The sequence below is a fragment of the Pseudopodoces humilis genome, chromosome 18, assembly GCF_049639895.1.
Source record: "Pseudopodoces humilis isolate 2021_Gansu_Grassland_sample_001 chromosome 18, ASM4963989v1, whole genome shotgun sequence".
NCBI classification, from domain to species: Eukaryota; Metazoa; Chordata; class Aves; order Passeriformes; family Paridae; genus Pseudopodoces; species Pseudopodoces humilis.
In genome coordinates, this window is record NC_142217.1 from 15366445 (window position 1) to 15393516 (window position 27072).

At 47.3% G+C, this 27072-nt stretch overlaps 2 protein-coding genes across 4 annotated transcripts in view; one reads left to right on the plus strand and one right to left on the minus strand.

The window, feature by feature from the left end:
- USP22 (ubiquitin specific peptidase 22) overlaps positions 1–14550 on the plus strand; it is a 92316-nt gene extending 77766 nt beyond the window's left edge. For all 3 annotated transcript variants that reach the window (XM_088064152.1, XM_005523042.3, XM_088064154.1), the window contains 7 exons: positions 2032–2137; positions 3886–4044; positions 6133–6259; positions 8113–8204; positions 9650–9712; positions 11563–11712; positions 13644–14550. In XM_088064152.1, coding sequence (XP_087920278.1) covers positions 2032–2137; positions 3886–4044; positions 6133–6259; positions 8113–8204; positions 9650–9712; positions 11563–11712; positions 13644–13686 — 740 coding nt within the window. In that variant the 3' untranslated portion in view covers positions 13687–14550. The remainder of the gene's footprint in view (positions 1–2031; positions 2138–3885; positions 4045–6132; positions 6260–8112; positions 8205–9649; positions 9713–11562; positions 11713–13643) is intronic.
- Positions 14551–16684: 2134 nt separating this feature from the next.
- TNFRSF13B (TNF receptor superfamily member 13B) lies at positions 16685–25086 on the minus strand. The gene is made up of 5 exons (XM_088064073.1): positions 24992–25086; positions 22821–22961; positions 21817–21933; positions 21133–21342; positions 16685–20315 (listed from the first exon to the last, which is right to left on the minus strand). The coding sequence occupies exons 2-5, from the start codon at positions 22957–22959 to the stop codon at positions 20041–20043; spliced, it is 741 nt and encodes a 246-aa protein (XP_087920199.1). The 5' UTR covers positions 22960–22961; positions 24992–25086; the 3' UTR covers positions 16685–20040.
- Between the last annotated feature and the right edge of the window lie 1986 nt (positions 25087–27072).

Genomic DNA, 27072 nt, shown 5'->3' on the forward strand with positions numbered 1-27072 from the left:
ACAAGCTTGCAGGATATTCATTTGAGACCCTCTCATCACTGATCCTAATTGACTTGTGTAATTGAAAAGGGAGAGCTCAGTTCTCTCTGTGGGAGGAAATGACTGTCTGCTGAAGGTGTCCAGCTGGGATGGTACCTGTGGTCCAGGGAAAAGCTCTCAGCACTGCTTTTTTCCTTCTGCCCCCTCAAAACAAAGCAGAGACAGCATTTGAAATGGGGAGATTACATGGATGTGGTAGTTGCATGTGGATTCTTTAAAAAGGAAAAGTGGAGTTTTAACTAAAACCCAGTTAATTCCATTTTGAATTTTTTTTTCTTTAGTGCCTGTGAATATAAGTGAAGCTTTTTCTGTAGGTGAAGGATGCGTTGCACAGTCTCTATCCTGTATGCCCTCCTCATTAGCTTAGCATAATTGAGCCCTTTAAAAGCTCTTACATTCAGTAAGATTTAGCTGAAATTCCTATCAAGAAATGCCTCAGACCGGCTGTGATAACCCCCAGCTTGAACCTCATACACTTGAAATCTAATTTTAGAGTATTTTCTTCAAGAGTCTTTTTAAGGAAACAATGTGCTTTTCTTGGCAATTCAGACAAAAGTTTGTAAAGCCTAAATCCGGCAGCTGAGGGAGAACTTTCCTGAGGCATTTAGAATCTAATTAACTCGAGTGGCCCACTGCAGCTTAGTAGGCATCACCTGTGACTGCTTTTCCCACTTAGAATCCGGTGGAACCTTTGCCAGATTATTATATAACACTTTTCAACATAATTCTAAAAGCTTCACTGGAAGAAAAAATATAACTCTATCTGTTCCTACTACAAGAAAACTCCAGCTAGAGCACCTTAGACACATGAAAATGGTCTATTGCCCTACTTTAAGAAACTTTTTATTTCTTCAGGTGTTTTTTTGAACATTCTTGTAGAAAATAATTGGTTTTGAGAAATAGCTGAGATTTGAGGAGTATTTCAGTATTTCAATCTTAGCATTTCAGTTTCAGAAATCAAATACTTCCCAGGAAGTTGAAGACACTGGGAAATCTGTCCAAACTGTTGTAGCAGTTGCTGTTGATGGAGATGGGAAAACATCTTGAGATGCATTTTAAAAAATAATTATCTGTGTAGTAGTTGGTGTGTGCATCTCTGATGGCAAAGCAAGCCCAGCTGCATCTGTCTTACCCGAGGAAAATAAGCAGTGGACAGTCTGAAAATCCAAGGAAAAGGGTATATTTCCTACCTCACCTGTGAGAAATGGAGGGAGAAGGTTTTGAAGCTGAGAACTGTGTGAAGAAGTTTTTGGTTATTTAATACTCTGGTTATTGTGAGAAAGTTGAATTGGTCTAATGTCAGCACTCAAGTCCTAAAAATGACACTTTACTCCTGGGACCTGCAGTGACAGTGTGTGATGCCTAAAAGATGGGAATGTGTTCACTGTGCCTCTGGAGAAGCTGGAGGAGGACACAGCATTACCTCCTCACTTCAGATATCTTTCATTTTCCCACTGATGAAAACCTGCATGGAAGGTGCACATTGATGCTGAAAGGCTGGGATGGAGGCAGTGGGCTGGGGATGAATGGTTCTTAACAAACCCTCTTCCCTCATCTGCTCGCAGAAGTTGACTGGAATAGAAGTAAAAAGTAGCATTTGCTAAAGTTTCTTTCCTCTTTGAAGTTTAAACATTGATTTTCATGAACCACCTTGGCAGCTCCTTTGTCTTAGGAGCTGATCTTTATGCCAGGCAGTGCAAAGCAAGCCTCTGTAAAGGGAGATACCCTGAGCAAGGGTTTGGCTAAGAGCTGCTATGGCTTAAAGCTTCACCTCTACCTTTAGTCACTTCTTGGTTTTCTTCTATATTTTTCAAGGAATTCTGATCTTGTTTCCTTGTTTTCTTCAATGCATAACTTTTGCAGGGTTCTGTATTATCCTTGTGAACTTGCAGTATAAATTTGAGTTAGAGTTACTGGAGACACAGTCCCAAGAAAAACCACTGCTTCTTCAGAGAATTTTTGACTTCTGAGCCTGTGTTTGCATTCCTGCAGGTGATGATAATGGGAAGAAGGCCAACAACCCCAACCACTGTAACTGCATCATAGACCAAATCTTCACAGGCGGACTGCAGTCGGATGTTACCTGTCAAGTCTGCCAGTAAGTCACTTTTCCTGACCCTGGGCTCTGATGGGAATCTGCACCCCCTCCAGTGCAGTGCACTGAACCTTTCCTCTCTTGAATACCAATAAATACTGGCAAAACTCCAGAAAGATTTCCCAGAGAAGCTTTGGCTGCCCCATCCCTGGAAGTGTTCAGTGCCAGGCTGGATGAAGCTCTGAGCAGCGTGGTCGAGTGGAAGGTCTCCCTGCCCATGGCAAGAGCTGGAATGAGATGATGTTTAAGGTCTCTTCCAACCAAACTGTCCTGGGACTCTGTAATTCTGTCATCTAAATGAAATCAATTACCAGTTAAGTGTCATATATTAAGACATACCTAAAAAGCTGCCTGGGAATTACTACAGGCTTGTGCACACAAATCTTTTACCAGTCTGGAAAAGGTGGTTGTTTTCCAAGATCATAAGGAAAAGGCTTCCAAGATCTCTTTGGATTTCAAAATACATAATTGCAACTACATTTGAAGAAAATTCGGATACAGAATCACATTTTCCTTCAGTCAGGAACCTTGTGTATCATCAGGAGAGGTTTCAAAGAGGCTGATGCCTAAAGTAATCTCAGGTACCAGAAAAAAAGCCTTTACAAGAGTAGGGGGAAAGTATTTATTGTTCTACCCTGTACTGGAGCAAGTTGACTTCTCTTTGGAGACATTTGGTGTTGCTGTAGTGCAGAAGTCAGAGTTCTTGTTTTTTGTTCTGCCTTGCATTCTTGCTGTCCTGCACAAGGGCTGGGCTTGTTTGAATCTGCTTTTATTCTCAGTTTCCTGGAGGGATTTGCAAAAGATTTACTGTAAGGAAAACATAGGAAATTTTGTTCTTTGCCTGGTAGAGCCACAGAATCCTTATGTGATAATGCAAAGCTTGATTTGTTATGACAGAATATTAACATTGATGAAACTTTGACAAAAGGAGTTTTCTTTTGAAAATTGACAACTTTTGCACAAATGAAGCAGAGGGAAAAGGCAGAATATTGAAGGCTTAATGAGATTGCAGAATGAAAGACACTAGTTTTAGGGGAAGAGAAAATTCAAAAAACAAACATAACAAGGAGCTTAGACCCTTAAAGTTCTCTTAAAAATGTGGATACTGGAAAAAATATTTGAGTCAATAGCAGTTAAAATTTGAGCAGCTTTTTCCACAGTCTGGCTCTTGGCTTGTCTTCAGCTGTCTTTAGAGAACTCTGATGGAGAACTCGAGCTACTACTTGGTGTAGTTATTCTTTGGCCTCTCAAATCCCAAAGGTTGTAGGACATGGTGAGAGGAATTGCAAAGCTGAATTTATTGCATTGCTGGACAGCAGAAGTATTTAAAAGGCCTTCTCTTTTTTGAGGTAGCCATGTCTAGAGCAGACAACACCAGCTTCTAAACTACTTGGATTGTCACAGATGTTAACTGGTTTATACTGGTCAGTGGTGCCTCTGTCTCAGAGGAGCTCTGCTTTGAGTCTCAGGGCTCCAGTGAGTGGGAGAATGTCCTAAATACTTTTATTTTGCATTTAATACGTCCACATACATTTTCCCCAAACACACAGCTTTTAAATATGCAGGGAAACTATCAATTGTGGGAAAATATCTGGAGCAGCTCTATTTTCTGTCATCTCTGAGTGCCCTCTAGGGGTGATGGAGATCCCAAAGTCCTTAAAATAAAGTAGCTGCAGTGCACCCCAAAGCGAGAGAGAAACTGTTCATTTGGCTTCCTTTAAAGGTGTATGGAACCATTCTCTTTCCCACAGTGGCGTTTCCACGACGATAGACCCGTTCTGGGACATCAGTTTGGATCTGCCAGGCTCTTCCACCCCGTTCTGGCCGCTGAGTCCGGGCAGCGATGGCAGCGTCGTGAATGGGGAAAGCCACGTGTCAGGCACCACCACCCTCACAGACTGCTTGCGAAGGTATGGCCTGCCACAAACACAGCTTGGGCTTGGAGGAAGGCAATTTGGCTTCATCTTGTTCTCTGAAAACTGGCACTGAGTGATGCTTTGTCACAGCTCTGTCCCCAAGCAGCATTTTTACACATGTTTTTGTTGTTTGTGTGTGAGAAAGTAAGAAGGCTCAGAGCAACAATAAGCACTCAAAGCCTTTTGCGGCATGATGTAAGAAGAAAATAAATTTTGTGTTGGCTACTGCCAGGTATTGGGGTTTTACATGATCAAAATCACTAATGTCTGTCTCCATGTTCTTGGTTCTGGTGGCTGAGGAGGCATATGAAAAGAGTTAACATTGCATTTAATATTTATCTAAATTCTAACACCAAGTAGGAAATCAGATTTTGCTCTAAGCACAACTGAGAGTCAGCTACTGCCAGCTTAGTTGCAGGGATGCCATTAAGGATTAAAGGAATGGAGCTTTCAAAAAGAAAAGGTAATTCTGAGGCTGACACTTAGGCATCTTGGAAACAGGTACCTGGGGAGAAGGTTATGGCTTTGTGTACAGTTCACTTGGATCTTTCAGCAGATCTGAAAGTCATTCTCTTGTGGCAAATGCAGATATTTGCCTGAGGAAGAGGTTACCTGGAGCCTGGGGCAAAGCTAATCCTCCTGAAATAAAAATTCACTGTCTCTAAGATCTGATTTCTAATCTGCTTGACACCATTGAGATCAATAATTTTAAGGAAATGAGGGAATTAGTACAAATGAAAAATTGCTGATGCAGGAATACATCAAGAGGCAAAACCAACTGTATTTTGGTAATTTTCTTCAGCATAGAGATCAGTAGAATCAAAGTTGATAATAGGGAAGGAAAAACATCTAGGTTCAAAGATACTTTGAAGTAAGTATGGATTTTGGAAAGAATTTGAACTCTAATGGATAAAGAGGATGGGTCTATGTTTTAATCAAAAAGTTAGCAATAAGAAAGGTGTGTAATTTCATGTCAGTGTGGCCATGCAGCTGAAGCTGACCTAAAGAAGGAAGGATTGAGCAGGAATGACACAAAAATGGAAAGATAAGGGCATTCCAAACAACTATCAGTGTAAGTTTATAAGCCTTTTTAGAGACTTCAGGGAAAACAAATACAAAGCAAAAAAAAAAACAAAAAAAAAATAGAGAATGATGACAAATAAGCCAGGTAAAGGAAATTTTGTTAATTAATCAGGAAGCTGTGATGTCATTTAGTGCTAGAGGCTGCTTTGGCCATAGTCAGAATGAGGGTGAGGGACAAACTGACAACATGTTGCCCTCACATTCTTCATGTGCATTAATGAAAAATTTTTAACTTTATTTCAAAATATTTAATCTCAAAAATCCTAGTTACAAGGCAGCCTCTGGGAGAATGGTTGATTTGCCCTTTGGAAATCTAAACTTGGAGGAAAGGACTGAGAATGGGAAGTCCATAGTCCTGGCCTTTCTGTGCTGAGTTTCTGGAAAAGAGGGATTTTGCTTTAGTTTGTAGCAAGAACATTGAGGTAGTCCATTTTCTGTGAACACTTCCCTGTTCCCTAATGGTCTCTTCCCATGGCTCCTTTGAGCAGTTCTGTCTGAAAATTTTGAAAGAGATTTTTCTAGTTGTCAACAAAGGGTTTTAGAAGGGTATCTGTATTTTGAAAAGAACTTTGTGTTTACAGGCCCTTCCATCTCAGAGCTTTGATCCCAGCCCTGGAGGGCTACAAGGTAGAATAGTGTGTTGCAGAAGAGTGTCTTCCATAGCAATGTTTTTGGGTTTGAAAACAAAAGATCTTTCTTTGCTTCCTTTATGAAAATGGGCTGCTCTGCTGTAGGAGATGAACTAACACTGAGCTCATTTCTCAGCCACTGATTCACTTCAGTGCAAGTTAAAGAAATGATCCATGTCACATTTTGATATCTAAGCCATAGCACTTTACATTTATTATGGTTTTATTGTAGGTTTTTCCAAAATTACTTAGAACTCACTGACTCTTGTCTTTTATGGTGCCAGTGACCCACAAGTAAAAGCATTTTCAGCACATGTCAAAAACCATCTGATTGTTTTGTGCATTCCTTTGCTTTTCAATATTTTTTTAGGTTTACAAGGCCAGAACATCTAGGAAGCAGTGCCAAAATCAAATGTAGTGGTTGCCATAGCTACCAAGAATCTACCAAACAACTCACTATGAAGAAGTTACCCATTGTGGCCTGTTTTCATCTCAAAGTAAGTTCACAGGGGGCCAACAGAGCAGAGGATATGATTTCCTCTCTGAGAGGATGGGTTGAATTCTTGGATATGTCTTCTGGCTTTCACTGACTAAACTTTTATGATATAAATTAATATAAAAAACATCTTGTCTTGCTCAGCTAGATTTTCTGTTAAGATAGTGTTTCATTATTTCTGATATAGCTTTGCAGTGTGTTTGGGAGAGCTTAACCAGTTTGAATGAAAGGCTGGTCCAAAACCTGAACCAGCACAGAAAACAATCTCAAGTTACACTCCCTCATCCTACATGGTACAATTTTTACACTTTCACTGAAAGATTGCCACTGTATTGAAGGAAAAGCATGGAAAAGTTCTGATATCAATGGAGAAACATTATTGAATCTTCCCAAATGTAATGAAGTTTTAAACATTTTAAATATTTCCAAAGCAGATGTCACGTGAAATTATGACAGACAATGTCACAGTTGGGGCCCTTGGATAGTTTAGTCCTATACAATTTCTGTCTGAAATGCAGTGTAAAGTGAGCAGCTGTCACAGCAGGTGAAGGTCATCCTCTGTCAAGATGGATCCACATCCTAGAAGAAGGTGTTACAGGTGGAAAGACTTCCCCCTCTAATTCACAGGCCTGCAGGTGTTCATCCCCACCAGCTTCTTCAGCTGCATCTTGAGCATTGACCATGAGGATGTGCAATGTCACATGCCAAAGATGTTATAGCCTGACTGGACTGGGTAGAAGCACAGTTCCTTTGTTTTGATTTGGTTGTTTCTGATCTTCCTGAAGGATATTGTTTCATCACTGAGTTGAGGTTTCAGGAGTGCTTGACTTTTGGAGGCAGTTTTGGGCTTTTGTTTTTATTGCTATGGAGTAGTTGACAAGATAGACCTTCATGGTTCTGCTCTTTAGGCAACTCAAAGTCAAGGTGGATGTGCTCCACTCCTTTCCTATACATAGTTCAGTATTTGTGTCATCCCAAATGGCTGAAGATTTTTTGGAAAATAAATTACTTTTCCTAAGTGATTGTGTTGTCCTGTCTACGCAAAATGCAAATTTCATTTTGTGTGTTAATGCAAGAGAGAAACACAAAAGGTAAGAATTACAGAAGTCTCAGCTTTTCACATCTGGATCTGTTGCTAGGGAATTGTTACAGCATCACAATTGGAAAATAATTAACTTGAAGTGTAAATAGAGCAGAATTTCTGAGAAATTGAGAGGGAAGCTGCCTTTAAATAGAAACTCATTCATCTCTGGTATTTGTTCCTGTTTCCATTTAATGTTCAATGAAGGAGACGAGGAGAGGATGGTGGGTATTGCAGGCCCCTTTTGGCTGAGGGACAAGGCTTTTTTTGTTAGCATAATCCATTTTTTGCCATAATTTGAATGGGTATTCCTGTGTAGGTTTGACTCCTGTCACTTGAGATGATTGGATGGGTGGATTCAGAATATGAATCCAAAGACAAACTCTGTTATCATGGGTTCTGTGAGCCAGGGTAGGCAGCAGCCATGGGTTTGTACAGCCCTAGTGCCAATGAACACTGCTTTGGGTAAAGGCTGTCTGTGCTCTCCCTGTTTAATGTATTTTTTTCTTTGATGTCAGATGAGAGTAAATTTGTATGCATAGATGTTAAGGTAAATAATCTAATTAATAGTGTATCAACACAAATGTTTATTTTCCTGGGAGAAATATGTTGTTATTTACTTCGACATTCCCAGAGAGCTGGTGGAAAAAATATGGGGCTGTCCCTGCAATGTCCTGCTAATGTGCTTTCATGTTATTGTTTCTAAGCTGAGGACAAAAAGACATAAAATTTAACTTTTCTCTAAAGAAAAAACCTCTTGCCTTTGCCTGCAGCGGTTTGAACACTCAGCCAAACTGAGGCGGAAGATCACTACGTATGTCTCGTTTCCACTGGAGCTGGACATGACACCTTTCATGGCTTCCAGGTGGGTTCCAAGTCCAAAACCCTCCACAGACCTGAGCAGAACTGGTTCCCAGTTCATACCTGTGCAGCACAAAACAAGGAGCGTACTTGAGGGTACAGAACAGTGTCTGTGGTGGTACTTCTGCCATGAGCATCTCTGTGGAAGGTGTAGCTTGTCTAAACCCATTTTTAGATAAACTGTTTCGTTTCATGTGCCTGAAAAGGATTTATATTTAAACATTGTGGTGGGATTCTTTAATTAATGTGTGTTATGTTTCTGGTTGCCTGTTAAATTTATAGACCCAGATCCATCCTGCCTTCAGATCCCTGCTTTGGTCCCATCCCCTCAGTGCCCACCCACCTGCCATCCTGTGCAGTTGGCCAGAACAGAGACAACTTAATCCCTAACAAGTATTCCTGAAGTTATAAAAATCCTTCCTCTTTATTCCTGCACATACGTGAATCTGGGGGTTTTTGTTTAGTACCTTCAACTTCTGTTTAGAGAATGCTGCAAGAAGCAAAAACATAGTCCAAATTAAAATAGAAACAGCAAGACTTCTTCCACCTCCCAGGTTTGTGGAAGATGTGGCATTTATATAAATGCACCTTTATGAAAGGAATTTAATCAGCTTAATTAAAAAGTCTTTGTCAGGTATTCATGCAAATATGCAAGAGGATATTCAGATTTAATTTATATCTGAAGCACTGCAGAAAGCCCCAAACCATGGTATCTCTTAACAGAGAGACTCTTTTTGATGCTGAGATTTTACTTACAATTTCAAGCTTTGCCTGCGCTCCTCATTTCCCAGGAAAAAAAGTAGATGCATCTACCAAGAGATAAAGGAGAGCCCTGAAGCTCTGTTAAATACTGTTATATTAAGAATATATGGTTTATTCCAATATATTCTGCAGATTTTGAGACTTCCTTGTTCCTCTGTGGCAAATTCTCCCTGGATAGAGCAGGCTCTGCTGATGAAAGTATCAAGCATAATGGAATGGAGATGGGATAATCAGCAGGCATAACTCAGTAGTCTGAATTTCACCAGCTAGGAAATCAACAGCATAATCCTATTGCTGCTGTCAAAACACAAAATGAATTTACAAGTCAGAGCCAGGATGACTGACCCATCACAAGATAAAGGATTGATGTAATTAGATAATTTCCTGGGTTTCAAATACAAATCTTTTCTTAACCTGTTTTTAAGCTTTTTGGATAAAACATTTGACATAAACAGATGTGTATTTGCAGCATTGAAGCCTTGACCAGGAGGAGAAATGGTATTTGTGATGTAGCACTGCTGTGAGAGCAAATAAAGCATCTTTAGCATCCTAATCAGCCCTTTGCTGCTCAGCTGGAATAAGGACCTGGATTCAGCACACGGGCTGTGTGTCATATCAGAGCAATTTCCTGGGTTTGGGAAGCCACTGCTTTAAGTGACTGGATTTTTGTGTGTGTGTGTGTTGCAGTAAAGAGAGCAGAATGAACGGGCAGTACCAGCAGCCGACGGATAGTCTAAACAATGATAATAAGTAAGTGGTACATTCCATGACTCCTATTGTGAAAGGTAGTTGCCTTCCAGAAGGAGATGGTGTTGCTTTATATCCTGCAGTGCATTACCATATCTGACAGCACAATAAGTCTGAAATGTTGCAAAATAAAGCTTCACTCACTGCAGTTCCTGCCCTTCCGTGGGGCTGTGGCAGCTGTTCCAGAGCTGAGGGTGATGCCCCCAGCAAATGGTCTGGGGGCAAAATTAAATGCTGTGGTCACCATATTTATTACAAGGGATGGGTGTTTCCTTGAAATACTCCTCTTCCCATTCCAATGGCAAAGGGAGTTCCAGAGGACCAAAGAAAGCTAATAGAACACTGACACTCAAAGTCAGGAGTAAATGATCCCAGTAATCCCGTGGTCTATTGGTCAGGTATTGATTCCAGTTGGAAAAAATGATGGACTGGTGTGGGATTTGCTCAAGAATGTAAAGGGGCTGTAATTGAAACTAATATCCATTGTTTTATGGGACTAGAAATGGTCACACAAACCCTACCTCTTCAGTTACATAAAGTTAGAAGTTCCATGGCTGCTGCTGTGTATTTAAATTCAAGGCACTTGGTTTGCTACTAAAAGTTTCAGTAAGAAACCGGAATCACACAAAGATGTAAAACCAAACAATCCAGATCTTAATGCAGGTGTTGTGTGGGCCTACAACTTGAATCATTAGATGTGGGGTGTTCACTAGTGTTAGAAAAGGTCTGAAGGTAACACAGCTGATCACTTTGGAGGTTTGCACATGCCTTAACTTGGAGAAATTGTTAAAAATTAATCAGATTTAGGTAATGAGAGCAAAGACATTTGGATTCCTGAGGGATCTGGGTGCCAGGGAACAGCTGGGGCAATGTCAGAAGGCTCCAGCTGTGGCTGAAGGGTGCAGTCCATCCTAGTTGGATTCAAGGACTCCCCTAGAGAGGATGGCTCTAAATCAGTGGCTCTGTAGGCAGTCAGTGAATAGGTGCCTTGTTGTGGCACTGCTGTGTCAAAAGAGTTCTGTGAATTTTGAATTTGAGTAGGACAATATCAAGTGAGATTAGGGAGATTGTTTTACCATTGTGTAGCTGTGCTTGTGTCACAAAGTGTGAGAGCAGCATTTTATGAAAGAGTTAAAAGAGAGTGGAAAATACTTGAAAAAGAGCCACTAGTGTATTTAAGACTGGAAACAAAATCTTACCTTAGAACAAAAGAGCCAAAGACTTCAGTCTTGCACTTTTAAAAAAATAAAAGGGAAAAGAAAATGAGAGCAACTTGATTATCAGTATCTTTTTTGGAACTGCAGACATGGGCCTGCAGGTTTTCAGGCAAATGCACAGCAGCACCTGAGAGCTGGAAGCTGAGGCTGAATATATTCACATTTCAAAATAAGTATAGGCTTTGCAGATTAAGGACAGTTAATCAGTTCAGCAGTTTATCATTAGAAATATCTAAGATTACCCCCTTCACCATACCTCAAATGCATTTTTTCTGGTTCACTAGAGTAAATCAGGGAAGTAGAAGGTCAGACTGGATAATCAGTGGTCCTGTTCAGGAATGCACCAATATTGATCTATTTTAGAAGTAAATTTGATAGCCAATATTGGTAAAGCTGACAGTGGTCACCAGACTGGAGAGTTGCAAAAATAGCAAGACAGGAAAAGAAAAATGTTTCTTTTTTTCCCCTGAGCAAGGCCACTCTCTTCCCAGCTAGTTTTAAAGCTGGTGTTTTACTGATGGATCAGTTCCTTTACCATTACTATGTGTGCTTATGAACAAAAGCTTCTGCCTGTGTGAAATGTCTGTTGTTTTCCCCCTTTTGATGCACGTATTCATGATGTGTTTTCTGTCCCAGGTATTCCTTGTTTGCAGTAGTTAATCACCAGGGAACCTTGGAGAGCGGGCACTATACCAGCTTCATCCGGCAGCACAAGGACCAGTGGTTCAAGTGTGATGATGCCATTATCACCAAGGCAAGCATTAAGGATGTGCTAGACAGTGAAGGGTAAGTGGTCACCTGGGAAGGGGAAAGGAAGGCAAACTTTAACCTTTGTTGTGTTTTCCTTACTTTAAAAAACTCATTTTAATCATAGAGAAGGATAATTTCTCTCTTGAATATCTCTCGTTATGCTCAATGCTTCAGCATGGAGACTGGACAATTATATTTATACATAATTGCTTTATAACCCTGGATTTGCTGAAGGAAAGGGAGGGGACATCAGATGACACTGCAATGTCTGGAACTGGTGCTCATGTCCAAATTCCTGCTAATGGAAGGGATTCTGAAAACCAGAGTGATGTGATCACCTAGTGCAGGAGCAGTGCTTAACTCTGGGACACAATCCAGTCTGTGCCTGCAGAACCTTTGGATTATTATGAATGTAAAAGATTTGAAGAAAAGCCATTAAGGAAGTGCTGTGACCCAGAATAGCAAGGCTCTATGGGAGGCAGGTAGAGAACATGAGCTGTTTCTAAGCTTGTGGCTTTAAATTAATCTCAGATTGACATTATGGCTTCTGATATTTGTATTACACAAGTTTTGGGAGGACAGAGCCCTATTTTTCAGGGGAAGCACTGTGGTGTTCCTCATTTTAGGGAAGCACTGAGGACTGGTGTATGATCCAAGAAAAAAGCAACTTAAGGTTTTAAGTCTTCATTTTGCATTTTTGTCTGTGGACTTGGTGCTGCAGAGATAAGTCTTTACCATTTTTGTTTTAATTATTCATGACATTTTCAAGGATTGCTGCAGGCACAATGTTCAGGTTGTAATTTTTTTAATAGATTTTCCTTATTTTCCTTTTTTTAAACTTCAATTGGGAAGTTAAAACAGAAATCTATAATACCTGAATTTTAGTGTTAAATGACTTGACAGGGAACTTCTGCTTTGAGGTGAGCAGAGAAACGAGTTTGTTGTAATTTAGTAACACATGCCTGGTGCTCAGATGGGGTTATGCCCATGGAAGAACCTGCCAGAGGCAAGGAGGAGAGGATGTACAACACAACTATTGCCCATAAAGGCTGCTTTGAGCTTTGATGCATTTCCCTGGTTCAGATGAAGGCTGACATGGTAGCTCTGTGTCGTGTGAGGGAATCCATAGGACTTGGATGGAATTAAAACAATTGGAACATCTCACAAGTGCTCTGAGGACTCAGCAGTGGCTGTGTCAGTGTGGGAACAGGGTTGTGTGGGGATCAGTCCCCTTCTTCTGTGTGACTGCTCAGGGGCTGGGCTCCCTTCTGTACCAGTACACACCCAGTAATTAGGGACAGGAAAGATTTCATCCTTTAAAACACCAGATTTGAGTGCACATTGACGCATCAGATATTTGACTGGGACATGAGTGTTCACACACGTGGCTGCTGCTTCATTTTGCTTCTGTTCTACTAAATGGGAGGCAGTTTGCAGTAATCCTGGTCTGAGCTCTGGTAGTGCAACTCTAAAGCTACAGCTGCATCTTAAAGCACCTTTATTTTGTGTCACATTAGTGTTAAATGGTTGCTGACTGACTGGGCCCCTACAGAATCCAATCTTCCAGAGTTTTCAGTTCCTGAGTAGATTTTAGAAGGTTTGACTCTTTCATAGGATCATAGAATGGCCTGGCTAAGAGAAGACCTTAAATCTCATTTCACTCCAACCCCATGCCATGGGCAGGAACACCTTTCACTATCCCAGGTTACTCCACGTCCTGTCCCTGGCCTTGAACACTTACTTACAGAGATGGGGCATCCATGGGGCTCCTCTTTGATGTATGGCTGTTCAGTTCCCTGAGTTGCTGGTAAAATTATGTCAGCTGTCTTCCCTCCTCTCTCTGTCCCTGGAATCGCCTCAAATTGAAAAGAAAACCAGAATTAACAGCCCTTATGTCTTATGGTTGCATCAATGGAAACTCATCTGCTTCAGCACAGAACTGACACTGTCCCTCTGCTTTCTTCCAGATATTTGCTGTTCTATCACAAACAGTTCCTGGAGTATGAATAGCCTTATCCAGCAGCTTGTCAGATGTAAACAAGGAAGAAACAACGCAAGCCTTCTGAATCGACACACAAACCTACCTGAAATGAAAAGACCCATTACAAACCAACTCGCACTGAGCTGTAACAGGACCTACTTGACACTGACTCACAGCCTGGAGAGTGAGAAATGAACAATGTCCAACGTGTGTGCAGTCCCATGAGGACAGAAAGGGGGAAAAGAGGCTGCAGTCAGTCACTTAACAGAGGAAATATAAAATGAAAGGAATGCTCTGGGTGGGGGAAATGGGAGCAGAGGAGTCCGGGCACTGGTACATCTCCTGTGTTCCTCCAAAATGTGTGTGGGAAGGCAAAGGATTCTACCCTCATCTCCATAAAGCATCTTCTCCATTTGGTGCTTCAGCTCCAACGACCAATCATATAACAGTTAAAATTTAAAAATCCAAACCCATTTTTTTATGCATATGGGTCTGAAAGCAGTAGAGTGGAGGAGGAGGGGATGAGACAACTAAAGGACTTTGCAAGTATCTTTTTATTTGTGAATTTTAGTTATTAAATAAATACAGTATGAAACTATTAGGCTCTTTTTTTTCCAACAACCACAAAAGAAATCCTGGATTGTGGAACTGAAGCTGCAGTACTCAGACAGGTTTTCAAGCATGCCTGCTTGCACAGGTAATGTTCAATGCCATTGGACTGCTCATCCAAAAGCATCAGCACAGATTCTGTTGTTTGAGCCCTTTTTTGTTTTGTTTTCTATAAATAGCTATTTTCTTAATTTTTTTTCCTTTTATTCCCTTTTTTCACGAGAATGAAATTCATAAATGCAACCATCAGTAAAAATGAATGAATTGGCGTGTTTATACTGTAAGAGTGGTCTTGGTTCTTTTTGAGTTTTTTTTGTTTGTTTTTTTTAATCTTGTGAATAAGTTTGGTATTTCTCAAAGGCGCTTGTTTTATTGTTGCTGGTTTTGGTTTGTTTTATTTTTTCCCTTGCTGCCTTCCAAAGGTGGATTTATATATATATATATATATACATATATATATATATCTGACACTTGAGAGAACCTCAGTCGTGAAAAATGTACCATCTGTTGGGAACGATCGCTGCCCGGGCAGCTTTGAGCGATGGATCTGCTGCTATTGAGCCCTTCTGCAGTGCTCTAAGTAAACAACACATTTTCCTGGTATGTGCTAGGCTGGTATTGGTTCCTTGTATCCTCCCACATGGATTAACTCTTCACGTGCTCTTCTCCTCTTGCAGTGCCACAGCCTGTGTGTTGGTGTTCTCAGCTCGCAGCTCTGGGGCCTTTCCTCCCCCTCCATCGCTCTGGGGAGCTGCTCGTGCTGGATCTTGGCTCTCAGGAGCTTGGGCTGGGGGTGGAATCACAGCCTGGGCGAGGAAGCCTTCAGAACAGAGCTGGAAGGGCAAAAATAGCTTTGTTCTCCCTTGTGGAGAGGGTGAAGTGTCAGTTGGGCACTGGGTAAATTGGTGTCGCACCAAAAGTCACACAGTGGTTTGGATCGGACTTTGAGGATCATCTTGTTCCAGCCCTTGCCACAGGCAGGGACACTTTCCACTATCCGAGGCTGCTCCAAGCCCTGTCCAACCTGGCTTTGGGCACTTCCAGGGATTATGGGGCAGCCACAGCTTCTCTGATTTTTAACCTCTGCATAAAACCCCAGCCAGCCATTCCTTGGCTTTGCCAGTGTGGAAAGGCAGGGAGGGATCTAAGCCTTTATTTCTGTGCTCTAGGAATGAGGTACGGCTGTCTAACCCACCTGAGACACAGCCTGATAAACAGGAAAATAAGGGAATTGAGTGTGTTTGGTTTTTAAATGACCACCTTACAAGAGCAGCTGAGCAGAAGGACGATGGAATTCTTTCGATTTGCACACAGCCTGGAACAGTACGAGGAGGTTTTGTACGTCTGTGACAGGGCAAGGAGGAGGAAAGGATGAGTTGAAGCATCTCGAGTCAGACGCAGGAGGTTGGGTGTGGTGTGGGTAGTGCTGCCGAGGCCATCGCGTTCCCTGCCTGTGGAACAGCACATCGCGCCGGGTTAATTCCATTTCCATCGGTACTCGGTGGCGCACGGCTGAACCGGAGCGTTCCTGCGGTGGAGCCCGGCTGGGGAGCGGCAGCCGCGGCCCCTCCTTCCCCCGGGCCGGGCACGGGATCGTGCGGATGTTCCGCTGCTCTCGATAATGCAGCAGCCTTGCGGAGGAAGGCAGGACCCAGCCCCTCGTCATTCCCGGCTGCTGCATTGGCATTCCCGCCTGGATGAGGACTGCCACCGCCCGGTGAGGATGAGGATGGCTCCGCTGGTGCCTTCCCTTTGTAGCGCCGATGTCTGAGCCTTTGGCTGCCCTTCTAATGAATTCTGTTTTCCACAGCACACGCTCAGCCGGCGGAGCTGCTGCAGCCGGCTTTGTTAAGCCTTTAGGAACAAATTGTTTAGGGACGAGGCAGCCGTATAAATCACCCTTAATTTTTCCTCCCCGCCCATCTGGTGGAGAGGGTTCTGCTCTGTGCGGCTGCACATGGTTCTCGGGGGGAGCTTTCAAGGGTCTCTCTGGTTTCAAAAGCGGAATTCTTGGGGTATTATAAGGTCTATTATTCTTTTCTTTCCCCTCTGACCCGCCTGCCACCCCAGCCCCCGTGTCCGAATCACACCAGGTTCTATTTCCAGCAGCAGTAAATCCATGCCGGTTCTGAGAGGAGCGGACGGCATTTTCCCTTTTCCTATAAAAATAGAAAAGCAGCTGCTGCCGTACGAGCAGCGCTACCCCTCATGTTGCTTTCTCTCAAACACAGCCTTCTCTCCCTCTTCATCCCTCCAGCAGCAGCCAGGCAGCTCCTGCACTGAATTATTCCCGGCAGAGCCGGGAGGTTCCTCCGTGGAGCTCCCTCAACATCACCTGGAGGAAAACGCCGGCCACGGAACAGGCGAAGGGAGGGTCCCTGATGTGCTGACAGTGAGCAGTGACAGCTCCTCGTCCGGGGAAGCAGTTTGGGCTTGACTTGTTTATTTTGAGGTTCATTTTCTCTCGGCACAGCTGGATCTGTTGGGAGGAGGCATTTGCAGAAATGACTGGAAACAAAGACTGGTGCAGCGATGCAGGCTCACGGTGGGGTGTGTTCTGTTACCTGCCTGCAGTGAGCACAGCTCTACAGGGGACACAAAACAGCTAGAAAAGTGCCTTTAGCTACATTTTTATGTCCCTCAGCCACTGGAGTAGAGATAAAGCTTTGCCTGATGGAGAAAGCAGAAATGTGAGAACTGGTTAAACCCTGGGCAGGAGCTCTTGCTCAGAATCAGTGTCCTTAATTCCACTTGGTTTAACTCATCCCATCTGGAATTGCTGCTGTCCTGTACACAGTGTCCCTCTAATATTGGAACTGATGTCTCCCTTTGGAGCTGCTGGCCAGTGGCTGTAGAATGTGATGCCAAACCATTGATTCCTCTTGGTTCTCCAGCTAAGGGTGTTCATTTTTTTCCTGCTAATTTGTTCAAGTTGCTCTGTGTTACCTTTTCTCTGCTGATAATTGTAGTTACATTCCCACAAGGAGGGGAGGGTGAGGAATGTTTCTCTCTTGTATCTGGGAAGGACTTGGCTTCTGATGAGTGTTTTCCCCAATTTTTGAGACACCACATGGTGACAGGAGGAGCAGCCCTGTCCCAACTCTGGCTTTGCCTGGGTGTGAGGTGAGTGGCCTCCTGAGCCTGCTGGGGCAGGAGCTGCTGGTGCCCCACAGGGTCAGCTCCTGCTCTCACTGGCACAGGCATGGCCCTAAAATCCTTCTCATTTGAATAATTGATGCCTCTTGATCCTCCAGGGATGCTCTAACTGCAACACTGGTGCCACGTGTTCACTTAATTCTGTCCTGTTTTTAAATAAGGCTCTGAATCTCTTTGTATAAATACCATGACCAGGGGTTCCTGGAGGTGACACTTGAAGGTCTGTAGGGCACCAGAGCTGGACTGGATCCACGTGTCCCCAGGAACTCCCTGCTGGAAAGGGGCAGCCTGGTGAGGCACCAGCTGCTGCTGAGGGTTCTTCTTTCTCCTGAATTCCCTGTCCTGACTGGGAAGTGCCTGGGCAGAGGGGGCACGGAGCTGGGGGCGTTCCCAGCCCTGGTGTCAGGGGAAGATGTGCTGGTGCTGCCCCAAGGTAAGTGCAAAACCCTTCATGTGGAGCACTGATTCCAGCTCTGGAGCCCCTGACATAAACAGGATGTGGAACTGTGGAGAGTCCAGAGAGCTGCTCTGAGGGCTGGAGCTCCTCTGCCATGGAGCCAGGCTGGGACAGCTGGGGATGCTCACCTGGAGAAGAGAAGGCTCCAGGAGAGCTGGAGAGGGACTGGGGACAAGAGCAAAGGGTAACAGGACAAGAGGGAATGGCTTCCCAGTGCCTGGGGGCAGGGTTAGATGGGAAATTGGGAAAAAAATCCTCCCTGTGAGGGTGGGGAAGCCCTGGCAGAGGTTGCCCCGAAAAGTTGTGGCTGCCCCTGGATCCCTGGAAGTGTCCAAGGCCAGGCTGGATGGGGCTTGGAGCCACCTGGGACAGTGGAAGGTGTCCCTGCCCATGGCAGGAGTGGAATGGGATCATCTCGAAGATTCCTTCCAACCCAAACCATCCTGGGATTCTCCCTGCAGAGTCTGGGAAGGGAAACCCAGAGGAGGAAGAGATGTGGGGCTGTCGGTGCTGGGGGGCCCCAGGGAGGGTGGGGGATGTGGTGCTGCAGGAAGGGAGCAGGAGCAAGGGGTGAGGAGAAGACAAGTCTTTGGAGGTCTGAGCACAAGCAGGAACCTGAGGAGAACCAAGAGGGAGACTGAAGGATGTAGGAGAGAACGGCAGAGCAGGAGATGATGGGAGGGCAAGAAAGAGGCTGAGCTGCAACAGGACCCAAGAGCCTGGGGGCTGAGGGAGAGATTAATCCATGCCAGGGTGCAGAATGAGGGAGAGCTGAGGCTGAGCAAGGGTTGGAGGCCAAGGGGACTTCTGGGGCTGAAGATTTTGGAGTCCTAGAGGAATCAGGTTGCTATTGATGCCAGAGGATTTGGGGCCGTGGTGTAGGAGATTGTGGGGCAGGAAAGCACAGGTCTGGGGATCACAGGAACTGACAGCAGGAGAGCTGAGGGCACTGGAACGGATTCCACAGGAGGGAGCTGAGGCTGTGGAGGTGGAGGGGAAGGTGCTGATGAGAGAAGAGAGGCCAAGGGGGTCTCCAGGTTTGCTGGGACATAGAGAAGGTCTGGAGGTTGGGAGGCCATGGACTGTGGGTGCCAAGAGAGTGGGAGGTGACCAGAGTGAGAGGCTCGACCTCCCAGGCAATGCCTTTTTTGATGATCAGAAAGTCTTTACATTTAAAGGAATGTATAATATAGAGGGGATAGAAGCCATTATAACTCTGCTCATGTCTGCTGTCTGCTTTCCCAGCACCAATTTGTGCAGATATTGAATTACATTTATTCCTTCAAGTTTAAAGCTCTAGTTTGAGACAGTGGAGGGGATAGGCTCCTACCAAGAGGGATTCCTCACCAAACAAGAACTTCCTACAGTCTCCTTCAGTGGAAATGTGAACTTCAAGTTGCACATTGAAACCCCTATTTTTCCTTGGTAGCTTTCAAAGCCAGGTTAGATAAAAAATATTCTCTCAAAGCAGCTTTATCTCCAGCTGATTCCTCACTTTTACCAGCTCTTCAGAATAACCCAGGCCAGACATACATAAATCCAGTTTTGTAGAAAGATCTCAGCCTTGGATGAATTTTCATATTTAAACCAAATTCCACTGAGGATTTTGGTGCCTGTCCCAGCTCCTCATGTTCAGCATCGTGTCCTGGTCATGAGGCAAAGGCCACACTGACTCCTTAGAAATTTCACCAGTAAATCCTTGGATCCAATTCCACATTTGAGACATTTACAGCTGTGTTGAAAATTGTTCTGATACATGAAGGAATCTCCAAGCAGGGAGAGGTGAGCTCTCCATGGGGACCAGTGGGCACCACCTGATCCTTTGCAGAGATGCTGGTGGTGGAACCAGGATGAAAAGCCCCCATGAGATGTCCCCAATGGCCAGGATGCACCCAGGGCAAGCTGGAGGATGAAGTCAGATGCTGCTACATGGGAAGTGACTTCTTTCACTGGGAGTGCTCAGGAATAAAGGGAATTCAGTTTCCTGAGTGGAAGCAAACAGCTCTGTGCAACCTCCAATCCCGTGTGTATCCTACAGCCCTTGGCACAGCCTGGGCTGGGTAGAGGCTGTTCTGGTCACTGGCAACAGAGAAGCAGCTTTGATTTGGGGGCAGAGGGAGCATCCCTCCGTTCTGATCCCGTGCTGGAACATCCACTGTGCTCACACCATAGGTGTCTTCTCTTGGGAAGGAGAACAGATGATTTTGAAGTGGCCGTCGTCAGGGCTGGGAATGGCCCCGGCGCTTCCCGTGCTGCAGATCCCAGAGAAGGAGGGAGCAGCTCTTTCCCCAGGGTGACAGGAGCTGCTGTGACAGGATTTGGTCTCTTGTACCGCAGAGCCATGTCCAGGGAAGCAGAAGCCACAGGTTTCCACTGGCTCTGGGATTCTGATGCTGGTGAATCCATCACCAACGCTGCCAGCTTCCACCAGCCGATCTGCAAATAAACTCTGCATCAGCCGAGGGGGTTTAGGAGCAGTTTTACCTGAGAATGCTCTGAAGTGCTGCACTAGAGCCTGTGAAAAGCTGCTCCTGGAACTGGAGAGGACACCCAGCTCCCAGCATGGATTCACTGCATCACCTGAAACACCCAGAAAATCTCTCCAAACCTGCTGGCTTATCTTAAAAATGACCCCTTGATCCCTGTGTCCTTCAGCAAAGCAGACAGGAATGGCTTGAGGGACAGTCCTTAGAGTGACTCCAGGTGTCACATTGGCTCATGGGGTCTTCCTCTGTGATTTTTGACATTCATGGCTTTGAGGTGGATTTATGTAAACATGGATGTGTGTGATGTGTGTGCAGAAATAGGTAAGTAGGCAATTTTTCTTTGGAAAGGCAGGAGAGAAGAAAAGAAGGAAGAATAAAAACACCTTCTCCATGTTGAATTGTTCCGCATTGTCTTTTGTGCTTTTCTCCCTAACAGAAGGACTTTGTGAAGCCCCTCTGGCTGCAGAACTGAAACTGGGTTTTTCTGGGATAGGTGTTTGTTTTGGAAGAGTGTTGGCTTTTCTCCCCTCAGCCTCTGGATGGAGACTGGAGAGGTCCATGGAGCTATGGAGCAGCTCCAAGAGGGAAGCTGTGCCTGGGGCTTTGCTGAGTGCCTGAGGGGTTACAGAATCGGGCACAGGGGTCCACTCTGCTCCTCTTCCAGGCTCACACTGGTTGTCTTTGCTTTTTCTGCCTCCCCAGGCTTTGAGCCTGCCCCCCACAAGCTCCCCAGCCTCTCCCAGTGCCCGCAGCGCTGCAGCACCCACCTTTGGCAGGGTCCTCCCGGCGGTGGCAGGTCCCAGCGCTGGCCTGGCAGGAGACCCCCTGTCCCTTCCTGCGCAGGTGGGTCCAGCCCAGGAGCAGGGAGCAGATGAGGGAGCAGAGGCAGAGCCCCAGCAGCAGGTACAGCACCAGCCACGGCTCCTGCTCCGCACACGCCTTCTGCTCCAGCCCTGCCGCCGGCCCTGCGGGTGTGGCTGTGGGGCAGGAGAGAAGGGGCAGCTCAGACACCCTGGGGTGGCTTTCTGACAGGGAAAGAGCTGAAAGCACCTGTGCCCTCCACTGGGAAGGAATTTTAGAGCGGCTCTGTGTCACCTCTGTTGGCTGGTGTCTCCATGCCATGGTGAGGCAGAGGAGATCCCTTCCCACACCCCGTTCACACCCTCCCTCATCTCCAGGGATCGTCTCAGCCCCAGGGCAGGACTTGGAGATGTTGGAGATCTCCCCGAGCCCTCCTGCTCGCCCTCCCCGAGGGCTGGGGCAGCTCAGCCGGGTGGGATCCACAGCTGCTGTAAAACACCAGCACGCGACAGGGAAAAAACCCTGTAGGATGGAGAAAATGGGAAAGATGCCCTGGCTGCTTTTCCCCAGCCCCAGTGAAATGGAAGCCCCCAGAAGTGCAGTCCCCTAGGACAAAGTGGGGGTGTTTTGGTGCCCCTTCCCCAACTCACGGTCGCAGGACAGGGCACATTCCTTGGGGTGCTGCCCGCACACCGAGCTGCACTCGATGCAGTTCTTCACAAGGTCGTCGTAGTAAAATCCAGGTCTCTTGTTGCAGTCCATGGACTCTGGAGGAGGGCAGGGAGATGGTCACGGTGTCCTCAGCCCATCCCCACCACCCCAATGCCCGGCCTGGTGAGAGGATGAGCCCAGCTCACTGCTGGGGTGAGACCTGCCCAGTGCCCGAAGCACTGACAGCCTCTGCAGGGCTGCCAGGGTGACAGATCCATGGATTTGGGGTGGTGTTGGGCTGGAGAGCCGGGACAGGCGTCTGCTGGCAGCTGCTCAGGCTGGGGATGGTCTCAGCCAGGCAGAGGCAGCTGTGCTCACCTGGGAGCTCCTGGCTGCTGCTCTCAGAGCTGCTGCTGCCGTCCCAGGGCTTGCACGGCTTTTTGGGACACACTAAAACCTGCCTCAGCGCTGGCTCAGGATGCCAGGAACGGCATCTCCTGTCCTCAACGAGGAGATTTTAATTTGTGGCTCCTGAATGAGCCCTGGGAGGGGCTGAAGCCACCTCAGCCTGTGACTCAAGGATGGGCGCTGGTGCAGGGTTGGGGTGCAAAGTTTCTCCCTTTTCCTCCTCCTCGCCTGTTTTTCAAGACAGCTCAGTGCCTGTCCCAGGTTGGGGGTTTATCACTATCCACTGATCCTGGTGGCTCCCCAGCCCTGCCTTTGGAGGGTGGGGTGGCCCTGATAGGGGACACGAGTGTTGATGCAGCCTTGTGACCCCAGAGGGGAGCAGAGGTGCAGGCACTTGCTCCTGGCCTTGCTCCGGAGCTGTTTCCAGCCCCAGCTCATCCAAGGGAAGCTGTCACATCCCCCAGTGGTTTTGGCTGGAAGCTTTGCAAATCTGAGCCAGCTCAGAGCCTGCCCTGGGTTCATCCTGGAGTCTGATCCTCCCTCCCAGCTTTGCCCCATCCCTGACTCTTCCATCCAGAGTCACCCCAGCACTCACCACACACAGCATCACACCTCCTGGCCGGGGACTGCCTGCAGGCGAGGCTGCAGGGGATGCACTGGGAAACAAGGGTGTCCCAGTACTCCAGGTCAGTGCAGTTCTTCATGGCATCCTGCCCCACACGTGTCCCATCCATGGCTGCAAAACAGACACACAGGTGGGTATGGGGTGGCCACCACTGGCCTGCTCTGCAGCCACCTTGTCCCTTTCTAGGGCTGGGACCCCTAGCAGGGAGGTCCTGGTGTCCCTCAGCCCTCTCTGGTCCCAGGTTTGAGCAAGAGCAGCCAAATCTGCTTTTCAAGCTGTGTGTGTGTCCTGTGCCAGCCCCAGGGGACACACACAGAGCCCACCCTGGCTTAGAGGTGGCCCCGTGCTGTGCCCCGAGGGTCTGGGGACCCCTGCACCTGCCAGTGGAGCACAAGCACTGTGATCATTCCTGTCTTTACAGGCTTTTCTGAAAATACCAGAAACATGACCTTGTGTGTCATTCCTGCCCTTTCTCTTGAGTGTTCTGGTGTCATAGTGAAACCCAGGCTGATGTGTAAGACATGTCAGAGCAGAAGAAGGAGGAAAATCTCCCCAGGAGACTTTAGGCACTGTTGAACCAGTGCCAGCTGGAGGTGGACGTGCTCTTGTCCCTGTCACAGGCTGCTTGTCCCATCTTCCCCGTGGGCTCCCCGTGCCCTTGTGCCCTGGATGTGATGCCAGAGGCACAGGAGCAGTTCTCAGCAGCATAAAAATCTGCTCAAAACTTTGCATTCTGAAGAATGAGCTGGCTGCTAAAAGCTCCTGTGTTGTGCCACATGCGGGGTCTGCAGCCAGCAGGACGGAGCAGCTGCAGGAAGCTCTAACCCAGCACGAGGTGGCCGTGGTGGAAATGTGCCTTTTGCTGCCTGGGAAGGCTCCCAGGAGCCACATCCCTCCCCAGAGCCGTGCCTGGAGCCGCAGCTGTTTCCTGCAGGGGTGGGAGATGCTGGTGCTGACGGGGCCCAAAGGTTTAAAACTTCCCCGAAGCCACAGCATCAGCCTCTGCGTGCCCTGAGTGTGAGCCTCTGCTTTGGCAAAGCCAAACTTTTGATTTTTGTACAGAAAATCCTCTGCACTCTGCCAGGATTTCTCCTCTCTCTCCAGGACTCGGGAGTGTGCAGAGATTGGGCACTTTGCATGTCCTGCACCTTCGCTACAGCGGGGCTGAGGATGGGCTGGGTCCTGCCTGGGGCAGCACGTGTGAAACCCTCCCATTCCCAGGGAAAAATCCTCTCTGCACTGGGATGCTGGCCTGACACTCCCATTTGTTCAATTAACATTGCTATAAAATTAAATAATGACTTTCTGTCGAGCTGACTGGAGACATTGCCAGGGCAGAGCGAGGCTCAGGCCATTGCTGTCCTGGGATGCTCTTGGAAGAATCTTTGTACCCAGAGAAGCCACAGGACTGGGGGTTAGTGCAAGCCCTGGGGATGGCAGGGAGCTGAGCCATCCTTGACCTAGGTGGGATTTCCCATGGGACAATTAATGGGAAGCGGATTTGGGGCTGTGTTAAAGCTGAGGGGCTGCAGGCTCGGACCCTCCCCCCCAGATGCTACGAGGACACGTCCAAGGGGATGTTTGGCCTCATCTTTCCCCCCTCAGAGTCCCAAGGTACATTCTCAGCCATGGGTTTTCCAGCAGAGCTAGGTGAGTCTTTCCCTCTCAACCACCAGGAAGCTCTGAATTCCCCACGGACCCCTCATACCAAGCTTTAAGAAACCACAGGACAAGGGGGGATGGCCTTAAGCTGAAGGAAAGTAGATTTAGATTAGTTATCAGGAAAAAATTCTTCCCTGTGAGGGTGGGCAGGCCCTGGCACAGGTTACCCAGAAAAGCTGTGACTGCCCCTGCATCCCTGGAAGTGTCCAAGGCCAGGTTGGACAGGGCTTGGAGCAAGCTGGGATGGTGGAAGGTGTCCCTGCCCATGGCAGGGGCTGGATGAGAATTAAGCTCCCCACCAGCTCAAAGCATTCTGCAATTCCCTCTCCAGCCCCACTGCACTGACCACCTTCAGCAAGGTGGGAGCTCTGAGCAGACCCTCCACTCCCTGCTGGCACTGGCAGCACGATAAAACCCAAGCCCTGGCACAGAGAAACCCCTCACCCCATCCCCCCGCAGCCCCCCACGGGGTAACTCACATCTGCCTCTCCAGCCGTGGCTACTCCCCCTCGGCTCCTGCCATGGCCCCACGAGCTGCAGCCCCGAGCCCCTGCATGGCTCAGGGGTTTATTATTAGAGAGATTTGATTAATGCCTGGGCTGTGCATTTCCTGGGGTTTCCCCTTGTCCCTTCCATGCAAATTGGCTGCACACTCAGCGCCTTGCATTGGCTCGTGGGGTCCCTGGGCTGCTGGGGACAGGGTGGGGGGACACTGCGGGGTGATGTGTCACTGGGACCAGGGTCAGGTGTCCTGGGCCAGGTGGCCACATTTCAGAGGGCCTTGGTGGAGTGGGAGCTCTGCAGCACCTGCTCTTGCACCACAGGACTGCAGCAGAATCCCAGAATCATAAAAAGGTTGGAAAAGCCCTCAAAGATCATCAAGTCCAAGCATCCCCCCAGCACTGCCGCATTCACAGATGAGCCACATCCCCAAGTGCCACACTTAAACACCTCTTAAATCCCTCCAGGGATGGTGATTCCACCACTGTCCTCGGCAGCCTGTGCCAGTGGGATGTTTTCTTCAGAGAAAGGTGTTTCACTCTGTACAAGAGGCAATTGCCAGAAGCAGGCATCGCTCACAGCATCCATCTTTTCCACGTCCTCACGATGCTCAGCCCAAGCTACCATCCTGTCTCCTGCTCACAGCTCTCAGAAGGTCTCTGGAGCCCAGTGAGGTGTCTCAAACTCTGACTTTCTCTGTCAGGCATGTCTGGGAGGCAGGAGGGCTCTGCTATGCCCTGCATGGGCAGCTGAGTCCAGGCTGGGCTCAGGGCACAGAGCATTAATAACACACTAATAGCACATTAATAACACGTTAATAGCACATTAATTATATTAATAAGAGCACAGTAATAACACAGCTTGTTTTCACAGGGGGAAAGAGCCACCTCCACACTGCTGGCAGCATGCAGAGGTTGGTCCCTGCTTCCTGCAGAGATGCTGGGCATGGTTCTGGCAGTGGTGCCAGGAGGAGGCACGAGGTGCTGGGAGCGTGGCAGAACAGTGACTCAGCTCAGCCCAGAGGGACCTTTCTGCAGAAACAGCTGAAGGAGGAAGGAAGCAGCAATACCTGTTACTAAAAACATTAGTGGAGCAGCATCAAAGGTTTTTCTGTCTGGTTCAAAAACTCCTATCCTTGCCATGTGGAGCTGGAACGGAGAGGCTAGAGGATGTTTTGTTACTGTGTCCATTGCAGGGCATTGGAGGCTGATCCTGCTCGTGGGGAGCAGAGCCCAAGGCAGAGGAGCCCAGCATCTTGTGTTTGGATGTGGCTCCATCACACCCCAGATCCTGAAGGAGGGTGGGAAGCAGCACTGGCACCATCCAGTGAACCTCAGGGCTTGGAGCAAGGATGAAGAGAGGAGAAACCACAGCCCCGGGGACACTGCAACACTGCCACATGCCACACGTCGTGTACCTGGTGAAAAGGATGAGATCATTGCTGTGCTTGAGTCTCCCACTGGGAGGGGGATCATGATTCCGGCATTGCCTGAGCTGGCTGAGTGTGGCCGAGCAGGGAGAGACGGCCCCAGGCTCTCGGGGTTCTGCAGGGGAAACTCACCTCTGTAAATAGCACCAGAGACTTGCAGTTTCCACCCCGGTGAGCGCTCAAGAGGGAAGTGAGAAGCACTTGGGGGTGGTTTGTCCCTCCTCGCTGAGCAGGGATCAGGCAGTGTGCTTTCAGCTGTAGAATTCTGGGGCTGTGTGGATGGAGCCCCGTTTCTTCAGCCGTGTGCCCCAAACCTCATCACCCCTGTCCTACAGCCTCTGAGGATGATCCATGGCTCTCCAACACCTCCAGACATGGTCCCCATGAGCTCCTGTCTCACAGCCAAGGCAGTGGCTGCCACCCTGCCCTGCCTGGGCTGTTCCTGTGGTTTGGGCAGCCATCACCAGCCCTCCGCTCTGGATTTCTGGATTAAACCCTTCCTTTGTTGTGTTCACTGCTTCCCCAGAGCATCATCCAGCTGCTCCCTGTGCATCCTCCAGTGCAATGCACCCCTCTACATGGCTTTGTATCCATCTGCATCCCCCCTGCATCCCCCCACGTCGTTTTGCA

Coding starts and splice junctions, on each gene's coding strand:
- TNFRSF13B (XM_088064073.1), bottom strand. CDS start 22,959: ATGGATGGGACACGTGTGGGGCAGGATGCCATGAAGAACTGCACTGAC. Junction 21,343..21,816: donor ATGTGCCCTGTCCTGCGACC/GTGAGTTGGGGA, acceptor CCTGCCCCACAG/CCACACCCGCAGGGCCGGCG. Junction 20,316..21,132: donor CCGGGAGGACCCTGCCAAAG/GTGGGTGCTGCA, acceptor GTTTATTTGCAG/ATCGGCTGGTGGAAGCTGGC.